The 27,886-nt window shown below is 42.2% G+C and overlaps 1 protein-coding gene across 1 annotated transcript in view; it reads left to right on the top strand.

Moving 5' to 3' along the window:
• col4a3 (collagen, type IV, alpha 3) overlaps window positions 1-27,886 on the top strand; it is a 107,719-nt gene that overhangs the window by 34,501 nt on the left and 45,332 nt on the right. The window contains exons 3-16 of the mRNA XM_029629846.2: window positions 11,826-11,915; window positions 12,223-12,267; window positions 12,456-12,500; window positions 16,496-16,558; window positions 16,673-16,726; window positions 17,287-17,313; window positions 17,397-17,471; window positions 18,053-18,115; window positions 18,289-18,324; window positions 18,641-18,688; window positions 18,847-18,921; window positions 19,258-19,302; window positions 19,544-19,606; window positions 19,776-19,820. Of these exons, the coding sequence (XP_029485706.1) occupies window positions 11,826-11,915; window positions 12,223-12,267; window positions 12,456-12,500; window positions 16,496-16,558; window positions 16,673-16,726; window positions 17,287-17,313; window positions 17,397-17,471; window positions 18,053-18,115; window positions 18,289-18,324; window positions 18,641-18,688; window positions 18,847-18,921; window positions 19,258-19,302; window positions 19,544-19,606; window positions 19,776-19,820 (774 nt within the window). The remainder of the gene's footprint in view (window positions 1-11,825; window positions 11,916-12,222; window positions 12,268-12,455; window positions 12,501-16,495; window positions 16,559-16,672; window positions 16,727-17,286; window positions 17,314-17,396; window positions 17,472-18,052; window positions 18,116-18,288; window positions 18,325-18,640; window positions 18,689-18,846; window positions 18,922-19,257; window positions 19,303-19,543; window positions 19,607-19,775; window positions 19,821-27,886) is intronic.

The following is a 27,886-nucleotide window of genomic DNA, read 5'->3' as shown; positions in this document are numbered from 1 at the left end:
GCTTAACTTGGGTCAAACGTTTCGGGTAGCCTTCCACAAGCTTCCCACAATAAGTTGGGTGAATTTTGGCCCATTCCTCCTGACAGAGCTGGTGTAACTGAGTCAGGTTTGTATGCCTCCTTGCTCGAGACACGTTTTTTCAGTTCTGCCCACATATTTTCTAAAGGATTGAGGTCAGGGCTTTGTGATGGCCACTCCAATACCTAGATTTTTTTGTCCTTAAGCCATTTTGCCACAACTTTGGAAGTATGCTTGGGGTCATTGTCCATTTTGAAGACCCATTTGCGACCAAGCTTTAACTTCCTGACTGATGTCTTCAGATTTTGCTTCAATATATCCACATAGTTTTCCTGCCTCAAGATGTCATATATTTTGTGAAGTGCACCAGTCCCTCTGCAGCAAAGCACCCCCACAACATGATGCTGCCACCCCCGTGCTTCACTGTTGGGATGGTGTCTTCGGCCTGCAAGCCTCCTCCTTTTTCCTCCAAACATAACCATGGTCATTATGGCCAAACAGTTCTATTTTTCTTTCATCAGACCCGAGGACATCTCTCCAAACAGTACGATCTTTGTCCCCATATGCAGGTGCAAACTGTAGTCTGGCTTTTTTATGGCGGTTTTGGAGCAGTGGCGTCTTCCTTGCTGAGCAGCCTTTCAGGTTATGTCAATATAGGACTCGTTTTACTGTGGATATAGATACTTTTGTACTTTTCCTCCAGCATCTTCACAAGGTCCTTTGCTGTTGTTCTGGGATTGATTTGCACTTTTCCCACCAAAGTACGTTCATCTCTAAGACACAGAACCCGTCTCCTTCCTGAGCGGTATGATGGCTGCGTTGTCCCATGGTGTTTATACTTGCGTACTATTGTTTGTACAGATGAACATGGTACTTTCAGGCATTTGGAAAGGATGAACCAGACTTGTGGAGGTCTACAATTGTATTTCTGAGGTCTTGGCTGATTTCTTTAGATTTTCCCATGATGTCAAGCAAAGAGGCACTGAGTTTCAAGGTAGGCCTATAAATACACTGCTCAAAAAAATTAAGGGAACACTTAAACAACACAATGTAACTCCAAGTCAATCACACTTCTGTGAAATCAAACTGTCCACTTAGGAAGCAACACTGATTGACAATACATTTCACATGCTGTTGTGCAAATGGAATAGACAACAGGTGGAAATTATAGGCAATTAGCAAGACACTCCCAATAAAGGAGTGGTTCTGCAGGTTGTGACCACAGACCACTTCTCAGTTCCTATGCTTCCTGGCTGATGTTTTGGTCACTGTTGAATGCTGGCGGTGCTTTCACTCTAGTGGTAGCATGAGACGGAGTCTACAACCCACACAGGTGGCTCAGGTAGTGCAGCTCATCCAGGATGGGACATCAATGCGAGCTGTGGCAAGAAGGTTTGCTGTGTCTGTCAGCTACCAGGAGACAGGCCAGTACATCAGGAGACGTGGAGGAGGGTGTAGGAGGGCAACAACCCAGTAGCAGGACCGCTACCTCCGCCTTTGTGCAAGGAAGAGCAGGAGGAGCACTGCCAGAGCACTGCAAAATGACCTCCAGCAGGCTACAAATGTGCATGTGTCTGCTCAAACGGTCAGAAACAGACTCCATGAGAGTGGTATGAGGGCCCGGCGTCCACAGGTGGGGGTTGTGCTTACAGCCCAACACTGTGCAGGACGTTTGGCATTTGCCAGAGAACACCAAGATTGGCAAATTCGCCACTGGCGCCATGTGCTCTTCACAGATGAAAGTAGGTTCACACTGAGCACATGCGACAGACGTGACAGAGTCTGGAGACGCCGTGGAGAACGTTCTGCTGCCTGCAACATCCTCCAGCATGACCGGTTTGGCGGTGGGTCAGTCATGGTGTGGGGTGGCATTTCTTTGGGGGGCCACACAGCCCTCCATGTGCTCGCCAGAGCCTGACTGCCATTAGGTACCGAGATTAGATCCTCAGACCCCTTGTGAGACCATATGCTGGTGCGGTTGGCCCTGGGTTCCTCCTAATGCAAGACAATGCTAGACCTCATGTGGCTGGAGTGTGTCAGCAGTTCCTGCAAGAGGAAGGCATTGATGCTATGGACTGGCCCGCCCGTTCCCCAGACCTGAATCCAATTGAGCACATCTGGGACATCATGTCTTGCTCCATCCACCAACGCCACGTTGCACCACAGACTGTCCAGGAGTTGGCAGATGCTTTAGTCCAGGTCTGGGAGGAGATCCCTCAGGAGACCATCCGCCACCTCATCAGGAGCATGCCCAGGCGTTGTAGAGAGGTCATACAGGAACGTGGAGGCCACACACACTACTGAGCCTCATTTTGACTTGTTTTAAGGACATTACATCAAAGTTGGATCAGCCTGTAGTGTGGTTTTCCACTTTAATTTTGAGTGTGACTCCAAATCCAGACCTCCATGGGATGATAAATTTGATTTCCATTGATAATTTCTGTGTGATTTTGTTGTCAGCACATTCAACTGTGTAAAGAAAAAAGTGTTTAATTAGAATATTTCATTCATTCAGATCTAGGATGTGTTATTTTAGTGTTCCCTTTATTTTTTGGAGCAGTGTATATCCCACAGGTACACCTCCAATTATGTAAATCATTTTTGCAAACAATTATTGTGATTCCTCCTATATTATCCCTAATATCCTTACCCCCTTGCAACAGATATGGGATACACACACACACACACACACACACACACACACACACACACACACACACACACACACACACACACTCAACCCCTTTCCCCCACAATCAACCATATGCTCAGATGCTCAACGGTTGTTACATCCCAAGAGCCCAACTCAAGAAAGGACCTGATTTATGGATGCATATACAGCTAAATCGGTTTGAGAAAGCATGCAAGATTGAGCAAAACTTGGCAAAATGTTTAGATTTGATTAACCATTGTCAAGTCCTAGGTGATGGAGATCAGATCCACCCCGTTCCCCTGAAACACACACGCTGGTCCCCAATTGTGACCATTTTCCCAAGCATCTTTGTGCAGTCAGACCTTAGATTATTTTGTGCCACCAGGGCCTCTCTGATGGGTTACTGCAGCCAGTGTTGCCAGCACTGCCACTACCTGGGTGGGGGTACCCCACCGGAATCCCCACCGGCTAGGTACAAGGTCGTCAAGGTTCACATTTGCATCTTTGAGAATTTCCTTGTATGTTATGCTTTCTCATCAGGGGGCTATGGCTTTGTAGGTCCAACCCTGCCAGGCAGGCTCAGAATCTTGAGGGGGCAGTGCTGCTCTGACCGCATTTATCTTTCTGTTTTGGCTGCATATAGGCAGCTTATAGCAGGCCCATGAAACAGATAGGGACTTCTCTTTAGTGTATGGGTCATTCAGATTGGTGTCTAGGGTATAGGGTTGTGGACCGCTCCATCATGATAGGACAATAAATAAATACATTAGATGTATAATTTATTTTAAAATGTAGTTCCATCATCTGCACAAAATGTAAAGCTCTCTCTCATAACCTCTGCTCACAGACAAACGTTGGTTCGGATATATGCAACCATTTCCTTTCTCACTCACTTAACATCACATCAAAAACACACACCACATCCTCCATCACAATACATTCACACATACCCACATTCTGTTTGCTGTGTTTCTATCCCCACCATGTTGATTGAGTACTTTTGTGTTCCAATTAGTTATATTTGAAGATGTGTTATTTTGCTATTTATCCTTTCTTCTAATGCTGTCTAACCCATTTATAAAATACTACAAAATACTACAAAAATTGTACAACATTCCCTTGAAAGGTACAGTGTAGTTGTACTTTATTTATTTAACAATTATTTTATTTTATTGCTTTTCTATCTATTTATTTTATTATTACAATCCCTACCATGGCTAGTATTGGGTGTTTCATTATTTTGGCGACTCTGAGAACTTTGTCATTTTTAGAATAGCCATGGAATAGTCTTTGTGTCTCGGAACATTTGGTTGGTTGTCAATATACAGTTTATCAACTACGAGAGCTACACGCTTCCCTTTTAATCTATTCTCTTGAAGATTGGATACAGAACTTTGCACCGTTCTGCAATCTCCCTCTGGAACTGCTCATTCATGCTTATTTTCATGCCAGCAAGTATTTTACCCAGGCTTTTAACCATTACTTTATCCTTTAAAGAAAGCAAATTTGGCAACGATTGGACGCTCATACCTCTGTCCTCTTTGTCTGAAACGGAGTACACGTTCGAGTTGGATTTTATCGACAGCATCGAGTGTGATTTGAAGTGCTGTAAGAAAGAATTCCTTCCTTCTATGTTTTCAGGAACTTCTCCTTCTCTTTCTTGGATACCCGTAAGTACTAGATTTTCTCTCATAGATCTAGTCTGTATGTCTAGTAAGGCTTCTCTCTGAAAGATGTTCTCCTAGTTCATTAACGTTCGTTTAGCTGGTTTTTTTTTGTTGCCATTATCATAGCTCTTTCGTCACTTGTTTCAAGGCTCGCCTTCAACTCCTTTATATCCTTACTGACTAATTCAAGTATGACCAGTTTGTCACTTATTGAATTTTACAGATCACTTTCCACACTTACCAGTACCAGTGGTAAAAAGTATAAATTGTTTGTATCCGTGGAGGAGTTGCGTTTTAATTTGGAGGTTGATTCTCGATGTTTACTCTCCATTATGTTTTAGTGTTGCTTGTTTTCGTAATATTTGTTGATACATTTCTCTAGCCTTATGATTTGTTTTGTGTTATTATTCAGATTGAATGTTATTACCAAAGAGTATATGAAGTGCTAATAAACAAAATAAAAAGCAAAAAAGAAACATCCTCTCACTGTCAACTGTATGAACATAACAAGATTCAACAACTGAGACATAAACTGAACAAGTTCCACAGACATGTGACTAACAGAAACGGAATAATGTGTCCCTGAACAAGGTCAAAATCAAAAGTAACAGCCAGTTTCCGGTGTGGCCACCAGCTGCATTAAATACTGCAGTGCATCTCCTCCTCATGGACTGCATCAAATTTGCCCATTCTTGCTGTGAGATGTTACCCCACTCTTCCACCAAGGCACCTGCAAGTTTACGGGCATTTCTGGGGGGAATGGCCATAGCCCTCACCCTCCGATCCAACAGGTTCCAGACGTGCTCAATGGGATTGAGATCCGGGCTCTTCGCTGGCCAAAATAGGACCACTTGTGTTGCGTCAATCTTTCCTCAGTTAGCCTACATTTTTCCGGTTTGGATGATTGTGTTATGCTATAGATACTTCTGTGAATATCTGAACATTGCATCCAAAAATAAACTGCTCACATTCTGGACATAACTTTGTAAGGACTGTGTTTCTGTAAATAGTTTCTGAAAAAATTGTGGCCAGCTCATTGTTGCATCATTCGAAACTGTCCATTCTAAATAAGCGGGTGTGACCGTACGCTTCAGGGACCACTCTAGAACGATGTGATGGTACGTTTGAAAGGGTTAACGTTCTCAGTTGATTTGTAGGTTTACACTTCTGAGACTTATTGCCTGATTTATAATCACACTATGCACACTCTTATTCCCCCTCTTGTTGCACAACTGATAATGACATTTCAGCTGCAGCTTTTGACTTCCTCCCTTTCCTCCTTCGGGTTCCAAAGAGTGATATCACAAGACTTGAAAACCAAAAGAAAACACAAAATACATAACAAGTATTAATAATGCGTTAAGCTATGCATAATTATATATGGCAAATCAGCACTGTATACATGTTTCAACATCAACGCATTCAGAAGGTGATATCCCAGCAATACTAAAAAGGAACCACTAACACTGGCCATGATGCATACTTCAAGATACCCGTCATTTGTGCCGTAATCCAGTTCCATGCTATTACTATAGCATCCTTCACCGCTACTTACCGCTGCTTCAGTTGCTGTCCCTACCTCGACTGCCTTGATGAATAACTATTGCATTGAATCTGTCTCCTGCTCCTGATCTCCTATTGCCTTTATAGATCTAGGACTGAATCTTTCAGATACTCCCTACCTGTCTCCCAACTCCTACCTGTTTTTTTTAGCCACGAACATGCGACAGTGACAGTGAGTATCTGTGGATAATACTTCCCTGTGCTCAGGTTAGGTACACATCTCTCATCCCATGGCCGATCTACACCCACCCCTTTGTGGACACCCTCGTTACAGTGTAAACTTTGGGTGCCAACGGTTGATAAGCAGCAATCTTCTGACACTTTCCTTTTACCGTCACTTGGTCCCAATCTTCTGGGACACATGTCAAGTATTTGCTTCCGGTTAGGAATGGGGGAGTGATTAGTGGCTTTGGAAGAGTATCCAACTGTACAAAATTAGCCACATCTTAATCATACTCTGCAACTGGATCCTGGACTTCCTGACGGGCCGCCCCCAGGTGGTAAGGGTAGGTAACAACACATCTGCCACGCTGATCATCAACACACTCAAGGGTGCTTGCTCAATCACCTCCTGTACTCCCTGTTCACACATGACTGCACGGCTAGGCACAACTCCAACAGCATCATTAAGTTTGCTGATGACACAACAGTGGTAGGCCTGATCACCGACAACGATGAGACAGCCTATAGGGAGGAGGTCAGAGACCTGACAGTGTGGTGCCAGGACAACAACCTCTCCCTCGATATGAGCAAGACAAAGGAGCTGATCTTGGACTACATGAAAAGGAGGGCCGAACACGCCCCTATTCCCATCGACAAGGCTGTAGTGAAGCGGGTCGAGAGTTTCTGATCACTTCCGCATTGAGTGAGTCACTGGTACTTCCTGCTTTAGTTTTTGCTTGCAAGCAGGCATCAGGAGGATAGAATTGTGGTCAGATTTGGAAAATGGAGGGCGAGGGAGAGCTTTATATGTGTCTCTGTGTGGGGAGTGAAGGTGGTCTAGAGTTTTTTTCCCCTCTGGTTGCACATGTGACATGCTTGTAGAAATGAGATCAAACGGATTTAAGTTTGCCTGCATTAAAGTCCCCGGCCCACTAGGAGCACTGCTTCTGGGTGAGCATTTTCTTGTTTGCTTATGGCCTCATACAGCTTGTTGAGTGTGGCATTTGTTTGTGGTGGTAAGCAGACGGCTCTGAAAAATATAGATGAAAACTCTCTTTGTAGATAGTGTGGTCTACAGCTTATCATGAGGTACTCTACTTCAGGCGAGCAATACCTCGAGACTTCCTTAATATTAGAAATCGTGCACCAGCTGTTATTGATAAATAGACACACACCATCACCCCTTGTCTTACCAGGTGTAGCTGTTCTGTCCTGCCAGTGCACGGAAAACCCAGCCAACTGTATATTATCTGTGTCGTCATTCAGCCACGACTCGGTGAAACACAAGGTATTACAGTTTTTTGCCGTAGTAGCCTATTCCCTATGAGTAGGGCAGAGCGTAAAGTAGAGCATAAACAAATGCGCAGAACGTGATCCTCACAGGACCCTAGTGCCCAGTCTGGAGCGTGTAGTCAAGAGCTCTCCTGGTCGGCTACTGCATAGCAACCTAAAATGTGATCACCAGAACGGGCCAATTTTTGGGGGGTTCTGACATTTCGGCCTCTAAAATGTGTTTATTATGATCAAGTTCAATTCCCAGGGTAATTTTTAAACAAAAGTTTGATACAAACAGTATCAAGATAAGAAATGAATTTGTGATCCATTCTGACTACTACATTTGTTGTCACACAGGACCACGTGCTGACACAGACCAATCACACACAGGCAAAGACACATACATCCAAACCAATGATGCACACACTCTACACACACGTACACATGGATTTTGTATTGTAGATATGTTGTAGTAGGGTAGTGGCCTTAGGGCAAACACTTAATGTGTTGTGAAAAATGTTATGAAATGTAATACCATGTCAGATTTCTTATTGTATATAACTGCCTTAATGTTGCTGGACCCAAGGAAGAGTAGCTGCTGCTCTGGCATCACCGGCCAGCAGGCTACGAGGAGATTCTCATGCACGCTCTTTGCCGGTTGACTCGCTCAGGCAGGATTACAACTTCTACATCGACCATGATCCTTTGCTAGTTACAGTCACTTTCACCATGATCCTTGGTGATTTTTTGGTGCCATTCAGCAATATGGCACATTTCAAATTCAAATAAGTACAGGCTTCATGCGCCATTGAGAGTTTTCCATAGGTATACATGGATGAATTCAGTGCTACAACTATCTACTAGTTTAAATGTCTATGGATCCACACACGCAGAGAATCTTCAGTACAAGAACAGTCACTCCGTATTCATAAAGCTTCTTGGAGTAGAAGTGCAGATTTAGGATCAGGTCCCCCTGTCGATGTTATTGTCAAGACCCGGTTACGAACTCGGGTCTCCGTTGTGAGAAACAGTCACTTAGCAAACTGAGCCACTAATAGTCGGCAGAACCCAGAAGATGACGCAGACACAGCAGTACTTGAGACTGTGTTTTAATAAAGTAAAAAGGAATGTTCTTCAGGCAAAAATATAAATCCACAACGTGAAAAGTAATTCCAAGAGAAAAAGGTAAATCCACAAGGTGGTAGGTACAGCAGAAAAAGCCTCAAAAGATAATAAAAAATAAATAAATGAGAACAAAAACAGGTTACCACAAGAGAGTCCAACTGGAGCAACAAATGTTCACAGCATCGCTGAGGCTGGGTGCTAACATTCAAACACAGAGCAAAGAACTGAGGAAAACTAAGGGTTTAAATACATTCAAGGGAAACGAGGCACAGGTGCAAATAATAACTGGAAACAAGGGAAAAACAAACGGGTCAAAAAGCACAATGGGGGCATCTAGTGGCCAAAACCGGAACAATCCTGGTCAAATCCTGACAGTTATCTTATTAATTATGATCTTAAAGGCAAAACTGATACAGAGTGGCAGGTTACCTAGTGGTTAGAGAAGTAGGCCAGCAACCAGAGGGTTGCCAGTTTGAATCCCAGTTCAGACGGTAAAATCTGGGTCACTGACATCGTTCTAGTTACCATCCCCTGCTATTGTGCCCTTGAGCAAGGCACCCAATATTTGCTCCAGGGGCGCTCCTTTGCGGTCGACCCATTACTTCCAGCCCCTCAGGGGTATGTGTGTCTTCTTGGGTTGGGTTGTGAGTATATAGCCACATTTCCATTCTCTGCAAGAAAACACCTCATTTAATTCTAGATCTTCTTTGTGAATACGGAACCTGATCTCACTTGAGGATTTGGCCCGGTGACCGTAGGTTGCAAACTGTGATATGACTGCCCCCAGCTGCAAGGTCATGTCTACACTTGAAACTTACATGCAACTTATGCTATCAGAATACGAAGATCGCATTGAAAAGACGGTTCTAGATGCACAAAAGTTGCTTTGTGTTCTGATTATGTTCAGATCTGGCTGAGCACTTCAGGAGGTGGTCAGGGATGCATTCTGTGCAGATTTCTCCTCCGTCTGTACTCAATCAAGCTACCGAAAGCGCATATAGTGGACGACATCATCAGCATTCCCCCCACAAGTCTCCAAAAAAGGTGTGTTTTTTCGGACCGAGGCAGCTTTTCATTAAAACGTTGGAGGAAATATCGTTATCATATAAGTCAACCATTAATTATTATTACCTCATATCAGTCTCATTCTGAATGTCGTTGACTTTAAATCTGCACGAACCCTAGTCTGCATGATGATTCAACGATACAGAAATTGACTTAGTTATTTATTTACTAACTAACGAAATAAACACACAGAATTACATAAACACAACCACAGGATAGATTATACATCGATTACTAACATAATACATTGAAAAGTCCCTAGTGGACTAACGCGACATGACGGCTTGGTACATAATGAAAAGGGAGGGGCATGTAAGGAGGGGTGGAGACAGAGAGAGTCAACTTATCGTACATACAGTTGGAAAACTATACACATGGGAATGTGAATACTTTGCACATGAATGACCACTCATTTGAAAATAATTGCAATGTATATGTATTTACTCTTGAATGTATTTGTCTTCTCTCTCTGTTGAAATTGCCTGGTCCATCTATGGAAAATCAGTTTGACAGAAGTCTCTGGTTGTGTAAGTCTCTGGTTGTCCATCAGAGGTTACCATGCCCTTTGTAGTCGTAGCTTCTTGGTCTCGGATTGTCTGTTGGAACGGGTCCTCCAGAGGTGTACCATGCGGTGTTCAAAGATGCTTGTTAGAATAGATCCTTTAGTGGTATCTATGGTGGTGAAAGGAAATTGTTCTTTGTCTCTCATCTTCGGTCGAGTGTCCTAGACTACGTTACCTTACCCAGCTGCAGACTGAGAATATTTGGTATAGTCTTCCTCTTCACTCGTCGAGAGTCTGAATGTCATAGAATTTTCTGGTCTTGTAGTTTTTAAACCTTTTGTCACGTTCAGCTTGCACTGTTGGCTGGTCTTAATGGTTGATTAATGAGGATACAGCTAGAACCACTCTACATACCGGTAGCAACTCGGCCTGTTTTGATATATTTAAATGGAAACCATATCAATGTGTAGCCACTGTTCCACATTTTCTGGTCTAATGTAAATTTAGTTAGGAGTCCATTTGAAGTGCTCTAGTCAAAAGGGGCATTCCATCATGCTGGCATAATGTCTGTGCTCACGTGTACGTGGTTACTGACCTGATAAAACTTTATATGAAATACAATTTCTCATTTAGAAGGCTAAAATCACGTTGCTGTCTTTTCAGAAATAGTTTCATATTTAATCATATAAGTTTGGCAACATTTAGATGTAATTCTGATATATACATTGTGAAAGCTCTTAAAGTTACAATATTTCCGTAATAACATTTTTAATGATATCACCAAACCATAAATGATCTGACATGATTGTTCTTATGTCCCTCCCGATCATTTCCCACATTCTTTGTGTTAGGAATATTGTTTCATTATCTACTTTTGGATGTTGTAGTTTTGGCGGGAAGAATATCCTTGTATCAAAAGGGTTCTTTCCCCTCAATACTGCATGGCTATGGAGAGACAGATCCTACAATGTAAAACTGGCCAACTTCCCCAGGAGAGGGGGGTCTTGAAACCTTTGTTTAACCGGCACCGTTGATCTCCATCCAGGAGGGAAAGTCATCACACCAGCTAGCTAATATTTAGACCAACAATTTTTTGTTTGTTTAAAGTTATGCTAACCCGTTTGCAATCCATTTAGTGTTGCTTGTTAGTTTGCTGAGTCAGGTGTGACAGGTGTGAACTGTTACTCTCTGACTGTATATAGATACAAAACCCACTTGTGCTGCTGAGCAGCTTGAGCTGTTTAGTTGCTAGGGAACTGGTGTCAGGGTTTGGCCACCCAGATAGTTCATTACCTCAGGTGAGTGTGTGTGTGTGTTTGTGTATTTGTGTGTGTGCGTGCGTGTGTGTATATGTGTGTGTGTGTGCGTGCTTGTGTGAGTCTATAATTATCTAATGATATCTCATGGTGTGTGTGAACGCGTTGACTCCCAAAGGCCTAGATGTTATCACTGCTGTCACACACCTGTACCTCAGTGCATGAAGGACTGAGCTTAAAGAAAGGGACTAGAATGTGCGTTGGTTAGTGAATGTGTGATTGCTATGTCTGTTGGGAACAGTAATGGTGATTTGTAGAGCAGTTCTATCAAGTGTGTTTTACCAATTGAAATGACTGCTGCTAGTCAATGAATATGGTGTTATCAGCTGAAGGTGGTACTGCAGCTCTTCTAGCCTGTTGCTTGATAACTGGACATTGTAGTAATTCTGCATGAGTAACAATGAAAAACTAGAAGAAAAAAACATCTCTCTTTCCTTTATTTATCAATGTTCTCTCTTCTCTCTCTCTCTCTTCACAGGGTGAGCCTGGGTATCCAGGTTATGATGGGTTGCCAGGAGTGGTTGGTTATCCAGGTTCTGAAGGTAATCCTGGACCTTTTGGCCCTAAGGTGAGAGTCTCACTGTATTTGTTATTACATGAGATATAGGTGTGTGTGTGTGTGTGTGTGTGTGTGTGTGTGTGTGTGTGTGTGTGTGTGTGCGTGTGTGTGTGTGTGTGTGTGTGTGTGTGTGTGTGTGTGTCAGTCTCATAGTAAATACTATTTTCCATTATTCTTTATGTGAGTGTGTGTATGTTTGCATGCCTGTGTGTTGAAACATTGTATCAGTAAACATCGTTTTGTGTGGTGAGATTTTAGAATGATTTTGTGTTCATTAAATGTGTTGCCAACTGGTTGCATGTATTTGGATTCACAGGGAAATCTTGGCTTTCCTGGATTGTCAGGACCCAAAGGCTCACGGGTATGGAGTGTGTTTGGAAAACAGTGTGTGTGATTGACTGCACGTGATTATTGGTTTACATTACTAGGCTCTACATGTTACGCCTAATGGGTTTGCTCTATTGTTTTTGGTCACACCCACACTTCTTCTGTTTTGTCAGTTGAGCCCACTGCTAGGATCGACTCTAACAGTACCTATTGTTTTAACAGGGTCTCCCTGGGAAACCTGGGTTCTCTGGACCACCTGGGCAGCCAGTAAGTAATACTATTAGACTGTCTCAGATGGCACCCTATAGGTTTCATTAGGAAATATATGGATTCGCCACTGTTCTTGAACCGTTTATGCTCCAAACACCACACCAACGTTGAAATGTGCAGACTGACTCAACTTACATTACTTGGCAGAAGCTTTTTGATAGTATTTATATTTGACTGTTTCATATTTGCATAAAAGCTCCATAGCCTTTAATGGTGCATTTTGGATTTGCCACTTCTCTTAAGTTGACTATTTCACAACCGTAAATACGTCAAGGCAAGCAAGCACACACATTTGATTTACATTTCCTTTTCTACATACTTATTCTTTGGAACTATTTTTCATACACCGTTTAAGCTAAAACATGCCATGCAAACTTTTAAAAGTGCAAACCTGTCCAGACTAGTGTGCCTAGCTTTTGTAGTCCTCTAAAACCAAAGAGATTTTTTAAAGAGATGTTTTCAATTTACTAAAACATTGTGACTTAACACAAATCAGCTATTTTGACCACTTTCACAATAGGTTAGAGCATATGAAATCATAGTCAACTATGCTGCTATTCAAATCAGAGCAACAGTAGCTACGATGGGGAGAAGTCTGTCCATAATAATGTGCTGCTCTGCCTTAACAGCACTATCAACAAGGCAGGTCCCACAGGCCCTGGTTTTGTCACACCTGGACTATTGTTCAGTCGTGTGGTCGGGTGCCACAAAGAGGGACTTGGGAAAATTGCAGTTGGCTCTGAACAGGGCAGCACGGCTGGCCCTTAAAAGTACACGGCGAGCTAACATTAATGACATGCATGTCAATCTCTCATGGCTCAAAGTAGAAGAGATTGACTTCATTACTTGTTTTTGTAAGATGTGTTTATAGGTACTAGGTACTGAGCTGTCTGTTTAAAATACTAGCACACACCTCGGACAGCCATGCATACCCGACAAAACATGCCAGAGGTCTCTTCACAATCCCCAAATCCAGAACAGACTATGGGAGGCGCAAAGTACTACGTAGAGCCATGACTACATGGAACTCTATTCCATATCAGGTAACTGATGCAAGCAGTAGAATCAGATTCAAAATCAGGTAAAAATACACCTGAAGGAACAGCATGGACTGTGAAGTAACACAAACACACATGCATACACACACGATAACATACGCACGTACATATGGATTTTGCGTTGTAGATATATGGTATTGGAGTATGAGCCTGAAGGCACAGGCTCGTGTTGTGAATTCTGTTATGAATGTATTGTAATGTTTTTTAAATTGTATAACTGCCTTAATTTTGACGTACCCCAGGAAGTGTGCCTTGGCAGTAGCTAATGGGGATCCATAATAAATACAAATTCAAACAGAAATTGCGTCTACCAATTCAGAGATACATCTGCTTTAAAAACACCTTGAGGTGTCCTTAACAACGTTTGCCGTGTTTCTGTCGATATTATGGAGCAAATTTTGAAAAAAGTTTGGCGTTATAGTTGTAGCATTTTACGGTCGATTTCTCAGCCAAGCATGATGAAGAAACGGGAGCTATTTCGCCTACAAAAATAATATTTTGGGGAAAAAAGGAACATTTGCTGTCTAATATTTTGAAAATCTGAGATGACAGTGTTGTTAATAACAAAAGGCTAAGCTTGTGTTTGAATATATTTATATATATATATATATTTATATATTAAATTTCATTTCATTTGCGATTTTCCTGAATAGGAAAAGTTTCTAGGGGTATTTATGTCCGCTGCGTTATGCTAATGCATTTGAGGCTATGATTACGCTCCCGGATACGGGTTTGCTCGTCGCAAGAGGTTAATACTGACTCTGAAAAACATCAACAGAAAGATGCCCAGGGTCCCTGCTCATCTGCGTGAACATAGGCATGCTGCAAGGAGGCATGAGGACTGCAGATGTGGCCAGGGCAATACTATTGCTATGTCCGTAATGTGAGACGCCTAAGACAGAAATAAATATATTCAAACACAAGCTTAGCCTTTTGTTAACAACACTGTCATCAAAATATGCGTTACAGCCAACGCTAGACAAGCATTTGTGTAAGTTTATCATGGCATAATGCTATGCTAGGCTCTGCTGGCAGCAGGCAACATTTTCACGAAAATAAGAAAAGCAACCAAATTAAATCATTTACCTTTGAAGAACTTCGGATGCTTTCACTCAGGAGACTCCCAGTTAGATAGCAAATGTTCCTGTTTTCTAAAAATATTATTTTTGTAGGTGAAAAAGAAGTTTCTTCATCATGCTTGGCTGAGAAATCAACCGTAAAATGCTACAACTACAACACCAAACTTTTTTCAAAATTAGCTACATAATATCAACAGAAACACCTCAAGGTGTTTTTAACAAATATATTCGATAATATATCCGTCGAGGCAATTGGTTACTCATAAGATGCGATTGGAAAAATGGCTACCTCAGTATTTTACGCAAGATTTTCTCCGGGAGACACCATGTGACCACATGCTATATATGGTCCCTTACAGCCATTCTTCAATGGAAATGCCTAAAAAGACGTCACAATGCTGTGGACACCTTGGGGAATGTGTGGAAAACATAAGCTCATTCGTAGCTCATTCACAGCCATATAAGGAGTCATTGGCATGAGGCGGTTTAAAAAAATGCGGCACATCCTGGTTGGATTTTTATCTGGGTTTCGCCTGTAACATAAGTTCTGTGGCACTCACAGACAATATCTTTGCAGTTTTGGAAACGTCAGAGTGTCTTCTTTCCAAAGCTGTCAATTATATGCATAGTCGAGCATCTTTTCATGACAAAATATCTTGTTTAAAACGGGAACGTTTTTCATCCAAAAATTTAAATTAGCGCCCCCTAAATCCAAGAGGCCTTTTTAGTGTCCAAAATGTTCATAACTGTGACCTTAATTGCCTACCGTCTGTAAGCTGTTAGTGTCTTAACGACCGTTCCACAGGTGCATGTTCATTAATTGTTTATGGTTCATTGAACAAGCATGGGGAACAGTGTTTAAACCTTTTACAATGAAGATCTCTGAAGTTATTTGGATTTTTACGAATTATCTTCGAAAGACATGGTCCTGAAAAGCGACTTTTCTTTTTTTGCTGAGTTTACTAATACTTCTGGGCTACAGTCACTATTCCCCCTACTACTACAGTCACTACTTCTAGCCTCTAACAATTCATCTTCTAAACTTCTTCCACCAACATAAAAAATACTTTTGGTCAGCTGAAGTAAGTCACAGAAGTTTTCTTGAAAACATACCCTTTCTATATTATAAGTATTGGGGCCATAGTTTTTCCTGATCAAGTCAGGCTTTTCCTGGTGTTAGGTTCTTATTTTTCAGAGTAAATGACTCAGGGGCACTACAGAAGCTTTAACCAAGTTTAATTCTTCCCAAAGGTTCTGTACAGCTGTAATCAAACAGCAAAACATTTCTCTCCATTGGTTATATACATCCTACTTAAGACACTCCTTCTCTCCAATCCTTAGTTTATGCCCAAAAGAAAGAAGGTAACCAATACTAACCCTGATTACTCCCTTAAGGGGAACTGACCTCACCCCTCACCTCCTGATCCACAGATATCCATCTGTCCTCCCTATTGTTTACTCCATGTGTAACTCTGTGTTGTCTGTTCACACTGCTATGCTTTATCTTGGCCAGGTCGCAGTTGCAAATGAGAACTTGTTCTCAACTAGCCTACCTGGTTAAATAAAGGTGAAATAAAAAAATATATTAAAAAAATCAACACGGTGCTCTGCTCCCATCCCCCAACACATTCCAACACATTCCACAGCTATCTGTCCTTCTACAGAGAACCCTTAACTTTCTCCTTTGATTCTATGCTTCTTTCTCTATTATTCATTTAATATCTCAATGTTCAAAATTTTGAACCCAACACTGGTCAAAACTTCTAGTGTTAGTGTACTGTAAACTATCCGTATCATGTAAGTATTGATGTGAAGTGTTTGTATGTGAATGGCCCTATGACTTCCTCTCTTCCAGGGAATCCCAGGAAATGAAGGACCAATGGGGCCATCAGGAACCCCAGGATGCAATGGGACGAAGGTACAGTCTTGCTTTTGGATATTATGTACTTATTGAAGCTCACAAACACACACACACACACACACACACAGAAGTATGTACATATCTGATGCCCTATCATTGTGTGTGTTTCAGGGGGACAGTGGATACCCAGGGTTACCTGGGGTGCCGGGACCTGTTGGATTACCAGTAAGTGCTGTCAATATCCTGTGTCCAGTGTTACTAAGCACCTTACTGTTCCTGTCTGTCTGTCATCAATCACAGCCATCAATCATGTGATCTTAATCATTAGCCTGTAATATGGGAATTGATAAATAAGGTTTCCAAGCGTGAACAAAATAAAAGTTAATGAATTAACATTTAAATATACAAAATATATTATACTTCTTACAAGTGTTGTGTATGAACAAATGACTGTTGAAAATAGAAATGGTGCGTTTAATTTTTTTTAAACAAGATCCCCATGTTCAGTCCTATGAAAATGTCATAGGCTATGGTGTAACAACAAAGCACCTTACTGTGTCTGTTTGTCATCACCGTAAAAGCTAGACATCATCACAGCTGTCTGTCATGTGATCTCAATCATTATAAACATATAAATATATATGTAGCTGTCCATCACCTTTGCTGCCAGTTGTCACCATTCCAGGTTTTGCCCCCACAGTGGTAGATACATTTGTGTCAGGTCTTGTTTAGCTTTTACAGTAAAGTTGTGATGTGCAGCTCACACTTATCTTTTTTTATTGAAGGGTGTTCATGGATTGCCAGGATTTAAGGTACATCCAAATATATCTACTGACCCTCTAAACAATTTGTGTGTTTTGTTGTGGACCCTAAGATTAAAGTATTGTCCTTACAGGGAGACTCCTACTACTTCCCACCCGCTGCTGAGGTTGATGGACATCTTGGACCACAAGGGAGAGATGGTGTCAAGGTAAGGAGACCTCCCACCCTTCCTACACCTGGGTTGTGTTCATTGCGCACCAAACGGAAGAAAGCTGACTAGCACAGGGAGGGATTACCTGGACTAAATACATTTTTTAATGTGTATACGTTTTCCGTACTGTATTGATCACAACCCATTACTCACATGTCTCTGAGTTTATGCTTCTATTCCAATAGGAAAAGGATGGGCTTGCCTAGTACCTATCATTACTTTGGCCAGGAGTTTCTTTCCTGACCACAGCCCCTATAGTTGTAACTTGGACCAAGAGTTTTCACATGGTCAGGCAAAACTCCTGGGGCCCTATATTACAGTTATACTTTCATGTGTATCGTGGCATGTGAGGTTGAGTAGTTAGTGCCACAGACCCCGTTACATGTGTATAGCCGAGGCTACTAGAGAAAGGATGGGTTGGAATCCGACCCACTGCACTTTTGACTCATAATCTGTCCTATCTTTACTGTCTCCTCAATAACATTGTCCTATCTCATTAAATAAATACAAAATCACAAAAAATATTATAGAAAAAAATAATTGAATGTGTAATCGACTAACTGGCCACTGTTTTTTAGGGTCAGCAAGGGTTACCTGGACGGCCGGGTCTTCCTGGGCTGGAGGGACCGAGCGGGACTCCAGTCAGTTAACACCTAAATGAAGTTCAATATGTGTCCTCTCTTTTACTTATTAACCTATGTTTATTTTGAAAGGCTTGTACTGTAATGTGTTTCTGAATGTCCTCATTCATGATTCCATGTGCTCTTCCTGAATGTATAAATCACTGACTTTAAATTATTATTTATATTTCCAGGGATTACCTGGGTTAACAGGTGTACAGGGAGAGAAGGTCAGTCTCATAGTAAATACTTATTTCCATTTGTGTGTGTGTGTGTGTGTGTGTGTGTGTGTGTGTGTGTGTGTGTGTGTGTGTGTGTGTGTGTGTGTGTGTGTGTGTGTGTGTGTGTGTGTGTGTGTGTGCATTTGTCTGTATGTTTGTGCATGCGTTTCTTCCTGGATGTTTTGGAGCTGTCCATGGCGTTGACCGTTCACCTTACTGCACCGACAATATAGTAACAATGTGATATTGAGTGATGTCCCTCTTCAGTTCCTGCCATTTAGAGGGGTGTGTTGCACTATTTATAGTAGCTTTATTTCTGTTTCAGGGCCAGGAAGGTCCAAGCCCTGTAATTCCAGGCCCAAGAGGTCAAAAGGTATTACCTACCTGTGTGATATCGATCTTTTCTACTTTCACATACAGTACAACTCTCTCTTGCATATTATCCTGCCTCAGTATAGTTTGTTCTGGATGCATGCTGAGTGTATCTAATGTACAGTATATTGTGACAAAATGTAAATGTTTTGTTCTCAGGGTGACCAAGGCCCTCCCGGGATACCTGGACAGAAGGGCATAAAGCTGTATGCAGAGGGACCCAAGGAACTGAAGGTTTGCCACACTTAACATACTCGGTTTCTCTCACAGCAATGTTTTACTAGTCCACACTGACACAAATCATGATCATCACATTTACATTTTAGTCATTTAGCAGAAGCTCTTATCCAGAGTGACTTACAGGAGCAATTAGGGTAAGTGCCTTTTTCAAAGGCACATCAACAGATTTTTCACCTAGTCAGCTCAGGGATTTGAACCAGCAACCGTTCGGTTACTGGCGAACATAATTACCAATCACCATCACCCAAATCAGCTTCATCATCATTATTACCCGTATACATCATATTGTCACACAGGTAGAAAAGTGTTCTGACTTTCTTCTCATTGCAGGGGGAGCCAGGTGATACAGGAGAGAAGGGGTGTACAGGCCAGCATGTGAGTTATAACCTATGGGGGATCATTACAGTGAATTAAATTAAACTAATTGATTTTAATGTGTAATAATTGACATGATCTTTGAGCCAGTACAAAAGTTGCCAGTTCAAAAATCCCATTGCATGTATACTACTACTTGTGGGCTGTGTTTTGTCTGTCTGTCCATCTGGCCGTCCTTTCTTTTCTGTTTGTCTGCTTGCCTGTCTGTCGGTATTTTACATTCTTTTTTTCTTTTTTTTAGGGTCTCCCTGGGCGTCGTGGATATAAAGGGAACAAAGGCGACCAAGGAGAACCTGGGGCTCTGGTAGCTCTATGACTCCAGTCACTGCATATCATATTTAAAAGACTGTAGAGTTTTACAATGGAATTATGGATGTTATCATTCTCACATGTGGATGTGTCCTACTCACAATAGTAGTCCTACTCACAAATACTGACAAACACCTGTGTCTAACAGAGGTTCTGTTTTTCAGGGGAAACCTGGGAAAGATGGGGACCCTGGGACCTATGGAATTCAGGTAAAACAAATATCCAGACAACTATCATAACTTGTATGTACTGTACATGGTCCTTTGTGGCTCACTTTGTAAAAGGTTATTATGTACATGCATTATGTACATGCATTTTGCCATGTTGCCATGTCAACTCCACTTGAACATAACCCACCTGATTGCCAATCCTTTTCCAAACCAATTGTCTTTGCCACTAGGGCTACATGTGACTTGAGAATTGTTTTTGACATGCTTACTGTTTGGCAAAATGTGTAATGTACTGTAATTTACTATCTTGACCAGCGTCTGTACGTATTAAGTGTTTCAAAGTAGGGGTGTGGACCTAGGATCAGGGCCCAGTTTTTCAATCGGATTGGAATAAATCTTAGAATTGGGTATTTCAAAACTGAAAAATATGATTCCGATCATTCGGATTGGGATTTGGTAATCCAATCTAAACTTTAATCCAGTAGTATAAAGTATTTAGGTAAAAATACTTTAAAGTACTACTTAAGTCGTATTTGGGGTATCTGTACTTTACTATTTATATTTTTGACAACTTTTACTTTTACTACATTCCTAAATAAAATTATGTACTTTTTACTCCATACATTTTCCCTGACACCCAAAAGTACTTTTACATTTTGAATGCTAAGCAGGACAGGAAAATGGCCTAATTCACACACTTATCAACAGAACATGACTGGTCATCCCTACAGCCTCTGATTTGGTGCTCACTAAGCACATGCTTCGTTTGTAAATTATATCTTAGTGTTGGAGCGTGCCCCTGGCTATCCGTAAATAAATAAATAAACAAGGAATTTCTTAATATAAGAAATGTACAATTATTTATACTTTTACATTTACTTTTGATTCTTAAGTATATTTTAGCAATTACATATATAGGTGCTGCTGTAGGCCCTCCTTGGTTGGTGACAGAAGCACCAGATCATCAGCAAACAGTAGACATTTGACTTCAGATTCTATTAGAGTGAGGACGGGTGCTGCAGACTTTTCTAGTGCCCGCCCCAATTCGTTGATATATATGTTGAAGAGGGTGGGGCTTAAGCTGCATCCCTGTCTCACCCCACCCACAGCCCTGTGGGAAGAAAAGTGTGTTTTTTGCACATTTTAACCGCACACTTGTTGTTTGTGTACATGGATTTTATATTGTCGTATGTTTTATACCCAACACCACTTTCCATCAATTTGTATAGCAGACCCTCATGCCAAATGGAGTCTAAGGCTTTTTTGAAATCAACAAAGCATGAGAAGACGTTGCCTTTGTTTTGGTTTGTTTGGTTGTCAATTAGGGTGTGCAGGGAATACATGGTCTATTGTACGATATTTTGGTAAAAAGCCAATTTGACATTTGCTCAGTACATTGTTTTCATTGAGAAAATGTATGAGTCTGCTGTCAATGATAATGCAGAGGATTTTCCCAAGGTTGCTGTTGACGCATATCCCACGGTAGTTATTGGGGTCAAATTTGTCTCCACTTTTGTGGATTGGGGTGATCAGTCCTTGGTTCCAAATATTGGGGAAGATGTCAGAGCTAAGGATGACATTAAAGAGTTTCAGTATAACCAATTGGAATTTGTTGTCTGTATATTTGATAATTTCATTGAGGATATCATCAACACCACATGCCTTTTTGGGTTGGAGGGTTTTATTTTGTCCTGTAGCTCATTCAAGGTAATTGGATAATCCAGTGGGTTCTGGTAGTCTTTAATAGTTGATTCTAAGATTTGCATTTGATCCTGTATATGTTTCTGCTCTTTATTCTTTGTTATAGAGCCAAAAAGATTGGAGAAGTGGTTTACCCATATATCTCCATTTTGGATAGATAATTATTCGTGTTGTTGTTTGTTTAGGTGTTTTCCAATTTTCCCAGAAGTGGTTAGAGTCTATGGATTCTTCAATTACATTGAGTTGATTTCTGACGTGCTGTGCCTTCTTTTTCTGGAGTGTATTTCTGTATTGTTTTAATGATTCACCATAGTGAAGGCGTAGACTCAGGTTTCCCGGGTCTCTGTTTTTGGTTGGACAGGTTTCTCAATTTCTTTCTTAGATTTTTGCATTCTTCCTCAAACCATTTTTCATTGTTGTTCATTTTCTTCGGTTTTCTATTTGAGATTTTTAGATTTGATAGGGAAGCTGAGGTCAAATATACTGTTAAGATTTTCTACTGCCAAGTTTACACCTTCATTATTACAGTGGAATGTTTTACCCAGGAAATTGTCTAAAAGGGATTGAATTTGTTGTTGCCTAATTGTTTTTTGGTAGGTTTCCAAACTGCATTCCTTCCATCTATAGCATTTCTTAATGTTACTCAATTCCTTTGGCTTTGATGCCTCATGATTGAGTATTGCTCTGTTGAAGTAGACTGTTTTTGCTGTGGTCTGATAGGGGTGTCAGTGGGCTGACTGTGAACGCTCTGAGAGACTCTGGGTTGAGGTCAGTGATAAAGTAGTCTACAGTACTACTGCCAAGAGATGAGCTATACAGTGGGGAGAACAAGTATTTGATACACTGCCGATTTTGCAGGTTTTCCTAGGTCTGTAATTGTTATCATAGGTACACTTCAACTGTGAGAGACGGAATTTAAAACAAAAATCAAGAAAATCACATTGTATGATTTAGGTAATTAATTTGCATTTTATTGCATGACATAAGTATTTGATACATCAGAAAAGCAGAACTTAATATTTGGTACAGAAACATTTGTTTGCAATTACAGAGATCATACGTTTCCTGTAGTTCTTGACCAGGTTTGCACACACTAGCAGGGATTTTGGCCCACTCCTCCATACAGACCCTTATCCAGATCCTTCAGGTTTCCAGGCTGTCGCTGGGCAATATGGACTTTCAGCTCCCTCCAAAGATGTTCTATTGGGTTCAGGTCTGGAGACTGGCTAGTCCACTCCAGGACCTTGAGATGCTTCTTACTGAGCCACTCCTTAGTTGCCCTGGCTGTGTGTTTCGGGTCTGGAAGACCCAGCCACGACCCACGTCCTGTCCCCTTTGCAGAAAAGCATCCCCAAAGAATGATGTTTCCACCTCCATGCTTCACGGTTGGGATGGTGTTCTTGAGGTTGTACTCATCCTTCTTCTTCCTCCAAACAAGGAAAGTGGAGTTTAGAACAAAAAGCTATATTTTTGTCTCATCAGACCACATGACCTTCTCCCATTCCTCCTCTGGATCATCCAGATGGTCATTGGCAAACTTCAGATGGGCCTGGACATGCGCTGGCTTGAGCAGGGGGACCTTGCGTGCGCTGCAGGATTTTAATCCATGACGGCGTAGTGTGTTACTAATGGTTTTCTTTGAGACTGTGGTCCCAGCTCTCTTCAGGTCATTGACCAGGTCCTGCTGTGTAGTTCTGGGCTGATCCCTCGCCTTCCTCATGATCATTGATGCCCCACGAGGTGAGATCTTGCATGGAGCCCCAGACCGAGGGTGGCTGACCGTCATCTTGAACTTCTTCCATTTTCTAATAATTGCGCCAACAGTTGTTGCCTTCTCACTAAGCTGCTTGCCTATTATCCTGTAGTTCCATCCCAGCCTTGTGCAGGTCTACAATTTATCCCTGATGTCATTACACAGCTCTCTGGTCTTGGCCATTGTGGAGAGGTTGGAGTCTGTTTGATTGAGTGTGTGGACAGGTGTCTTTTATACAGGTAACGAGTTCAAACAGTTGCAGTTAATACAGGTAATGAGTGGAGAACAGGAGGGCTTCTTAAAGAAAAACTAACAGGTCTGTGAGAGATGGAATTCTTACTGGTTGGTAGGTGATCAAATACTTATGTCATACAATAAAATGCTAATGAATTACTTAAAAATCATACAATGTGGTTTTCTGGATTTTTGTTTTAGATTCAGTCTCTCACAGTTGAAGTGTACTTATGATACAAATTACAGACTTCTACATGCTTTGTAAGTAGGAAAACTTGCAAAATCGGCAGTGTATCAAATACTTGTTCTCCCCACTGTAGGTGTACCTACCATAGGAGTCTCCTCGAAGCCTACCATTGACTATGTACATACCCAGCGTGCGACAGAGCTGCAGGAGTTGTGACCCGTTTTTGTTGGTTATGTTGTCATAGTTGTGCCTAGGGGGGCATATGGGGGAGGGAATGCAGTCACCTGCAGGCAGGTGTTTGTCCCCCTGTGTGCTGAGGGTGTCAGGTTCTTGTCCGGTTCTGGCATTTAGGTTGCCACAGACTAGTACATGTCCCTGGGCCTGGAAATGATTGATCTCCCCCTCCAGGATGGAGAAGCTGTTTTCATTAAAGTATGGGGATTCTAGTGGGGGGATATAGGTAGCACACAGGAGGACATTTTTCTCTGTTAAGATCATTTCCTTTTGAATTTCTAGCCAAATGTTCCTGTTTTGATTAATTGAATGGCGTGAGTTAGGTCTGCTAGAGCAGACCTAACTCACCTCATTAGCATACCCCCTAACAAATTAGCATACCCCCTGAGTCCCTTCCCTGTTTCACACCTGGTAGTTTGGTGGATGGGACTACCAGCTCTCTGTAACCTAGAGGGCAACGGGTGGGTCCGTCTCCTATATACCAGGTTTCTTGCAGGATGACAATGTTTGTTTTAGAGGTCGACCGATTATGATTTTTCAACGCCGATACCGATTATTGGGAGGACCGAAAAAGCCGATACTGATTAATCAGCCGATTTAAAAAATAAATAAAAAATGTATTTGTAATAATGGCAATTACAACAATACTGAATTAACACTTATTTTAACCTAATATAATACATCAATAAAATCAATTTAGCCTCAAGTAGATAATGAAACATGTTCAATTTGGTTTAAATAATGCAAAAACAAAGTGTTGGAGAAGAACGTAAAATTGCAATATGTGCTATGTAAGAAAGCTAACGTTTCAGTTCCTTGCTCAGAACATGAGAACATATGAAAGCTGGTGGTTCCTTTTAACATGAGTCTTCAATATTCCCAGGTAAGAAGTTTTAGGTTGTAGTTATTATAGGACTATTTCCCTCTATACCATTTGTATTTCTTTAACCTTTGACTATTGGATGTTCTTATAGTCACTTTAGTATTGCCAGTGTAACAGTATAGCTTCCGTCCCTCTCCTCGCTCCTCCCTGGGCTCGAACCAGCAACACAACGACAACAGCCACCACATCGAAGCAGCGTTACCCATGCAGAGCAAGGGAGACAACCAGCCCAAGGCTCAGAGCGAGTGAAGTTTGAAATGCTATTAGCGCGCGCTAACTAGCCATCCATTTCACTTCGGTCACACCAGCCTCATCTCCGGAGTTGATAGGTTTGAAGTCATAAACAGCGCAATGCTTGACGCACAACGAATAGCTGCTGGCAAAAGGCACGAAAGTTCTGTTTGAATGAATGTTTACGCGCCTGCTTCTGCCTACCACCGCTCAGTCAGATACTTAGATACTTGTATGCTTGTATGCTCAGTCAGATTATATGCAACACAGGACACACTAGATAATATCTAGTAATATCATCAACCATGTGTAGTTAACTAGTGATTATGATTGATTGTTTTTTATAAGATAAGTTTAATGCTAGCTAGCAACTTACCTTGGCTTACTGCATTTGCGTAACAGGCAGTCTCCTTGTTGAGTGCAACGATCGAGAGGCAGGTCGTTATTGCGTTGGACTAGTTAACTGTAAGGTTGCAAGATTGGTTCACCCGAGCTGACAAGGTGAAAATCTGTCTTTCTGCCCCTGAACGAGGCAGTTAACCCACCGTTCCTAGGCCGTCATTGAAAATAAGAATGTGTTCTTAACTGACTTGCCTAGTTAAATAAAGATTAAATAAAGGTGTAAAAAAAATAACATTTACATTTTTTTTTTTTTTTTTAAATCGGCACCCAAAAATACCGATATCCGATTGTTATGAAAACTTGATATCGGCCCTAATTAATCGGCCATTCCGATTAATCGGTCGACCTCTAGTCTGTATTACTGATTTCTTTGGTGAATGCCGGGATCCTACTCTTTAGGCCAAAGGCAGATGACCTCAGGCCTTAGATATTCCAGGATGATATAGTGAAGGCTTTGTGTTCCATAAAGTCTCCAATGTTGTTGGTTGTGTGGTTTGTCCTCAGGCCAATAAGTGTGAGCAGAGCCTGCTGAGCATCTGGTACATGCCATTGGCTTGGGATAGTGTAAGAGTGGGGGTTGGGCCTGTTTGCCCGCTCACTGCCTGGGCGTATGTGTGACTTCCATGTTGAGGCCCTGTTTGCGGGGGTGGCGTGCATGGGGTGGGCATGAGGGGCATAGGTCTGATCTGAGGGGGCCTAAATAGGGTGTGGGCATGGTTGACGTGGGGGGTGATTGGTTGGGGTGGGGGTGTGGATGTGGCTGGGGGTGCTGTGGTCTGGATGTAAGTCCTCTTGGCGTGGGTCCTCTATGTGTAGGTCCAGGGGGGGGGGGGTCTCGCTGGTCTGGGAGCTCCTGGTCTGGGCGGCGTGTCAATTGCTCTGTTGCTCCTGTGTGAAGTGTTGGGGATACGTTTGAGAGTGATGTCCTTTAGAGTCCGGGCAAAGGTGGGCCCTGCTGCCTTGTAGAGGTGGACCTGGACATAGAGGCTGTTCAAGTCCAGGGTGGAGTGGTGGGCCAGGAAAACATTTGGTTTTGAGGCACAGTCACGGGAAATACTTGCGTTTACCCGCTGTATTGTGGCAGGGTGGAAGTCTTTTCGTGGTAGCAGGGTGGTGATAACCACTTGCGCGTTGGGGAAAGTAGAAGAAGCTTTGTCAATCACTCCCTTCAGTGCTGTGGCCACCCTTTCCTGCTGTGCTCTCAGGTTGTTTGTGCCTGTGTGTATTATTATGTGGCTAGGTGAACCTAGTTGGTCCTCAGACAGAAGGTCTAGGGCGCGTTGGGTGTTTGGACACCAGAGTTTAGACACACTGTGTTTGGGAAAAAGTATTTTCTTGTATATATTTCCCATTTGAGTCCATAAGGAGAACAATCTGTGTCTTGTGTATGTCCTCAGTGGGTGTGTGTGTGGGGGGGGGGTGTCAGAAGGGCTATCAGGGTGGCTGACTGGGGGGAGGGGTTACTCAGAGGGGGTGAGAGCCTCTGGGCTTGGGGTTCTTCATTTGTGTGATCTGCTGTTATGTCGACGTTATGGTCAGGGTTTGGTGTGGACTGTTCTGCTGTGGTGTCGAGACTTTTGTCGGGTGCAGAGGTGGGTTGAGGTGGGCTGCTTCTCTGCGGGGGTGGCCACCTCTCTAGTGGGTTGTTCTCTGTCACACGCCATCCCCCTCACCCTCTCCTCCAGCAGTCTGATCCTCTCCTCTAGTGCTCTGTTCTTCTGATCCTGCTCTTTCTCCTGTTGAAGTTGTCTCACCACTGTCCAGAATGCAGAAAGGTCTCTCTCCACCTCCAGCACTCCGAGTGTTGTTGTGCTGGACTGTTGTCTGGGTCTGTGCTGACTCCAGCTGGGTAAATGTATCCTTCATTTCAATGAAAGGGTAGTACTCTGTGCTGGGAGGTTGACTTTCCACTGGGCGTGGCTCGTCTGTGGGGTTATATAATGAAGAGGTCTTATCTGACCCGTTCGGGGTGGGGGTATCTTTCTCAAGGGAGAGCTTCTCCTGCTGGGCTAATTATTTGATTAAGTGAAAGTCCTGCTGAAACTGTTTGGGGTTGCCCTGTACCATTACTGTTCCAGACTTATAGAGATTTATATTAGCTGACTCAGAGTCCTCGTTGTCAAGTATCCTGAGTTTCCACCCCTCGTTAACACCCCCTCTCTTAACAAAGGGGTTGTGTGCTAATATAGCACTGTGCCATGCCAGGGGATGGTTTGTGTGGAAGATAAGGCTGGATGTTGGATGTTCCCATTTTTGTAATAGTCAGCAAAAAGTGTCTCTTGATATTCCATTAGAAGCTTCATTTTGTAATCTTTACTTGCCTTATCATTCTTTACATACACAGGGTACTGTATTTAATTACTGTATTTAATTACCTCTGAACAGCGGGAGGCAGCTTCTAAGGCCTCTCCATTTGGTTGGACTGTTTGACTCTCCTGCCATTGTTGGATTAAAGGGCTTTGACACCTCTCACTTGACAC

The sequence above is a fragment of the Oncorhynchus nerka genome, linkage group LG23 (genome assembly GCF_034236695.1).
Source record: "Oncorhynchus nerka isolate Pitt River linkage group LG23, Oner_Uvic_2.0, whole genome shotgun sequence".
NCBI classification, from domain to species: Eukaryota; Metazoa; Chordata; class Actinopteri; order Salmoniformes; family Salmonidae; genus Oncorhynchus; species Oncorhynchus nerka.
This window is presented reverse-complemented; position numbering and strand designations above follow the sequence as displayed.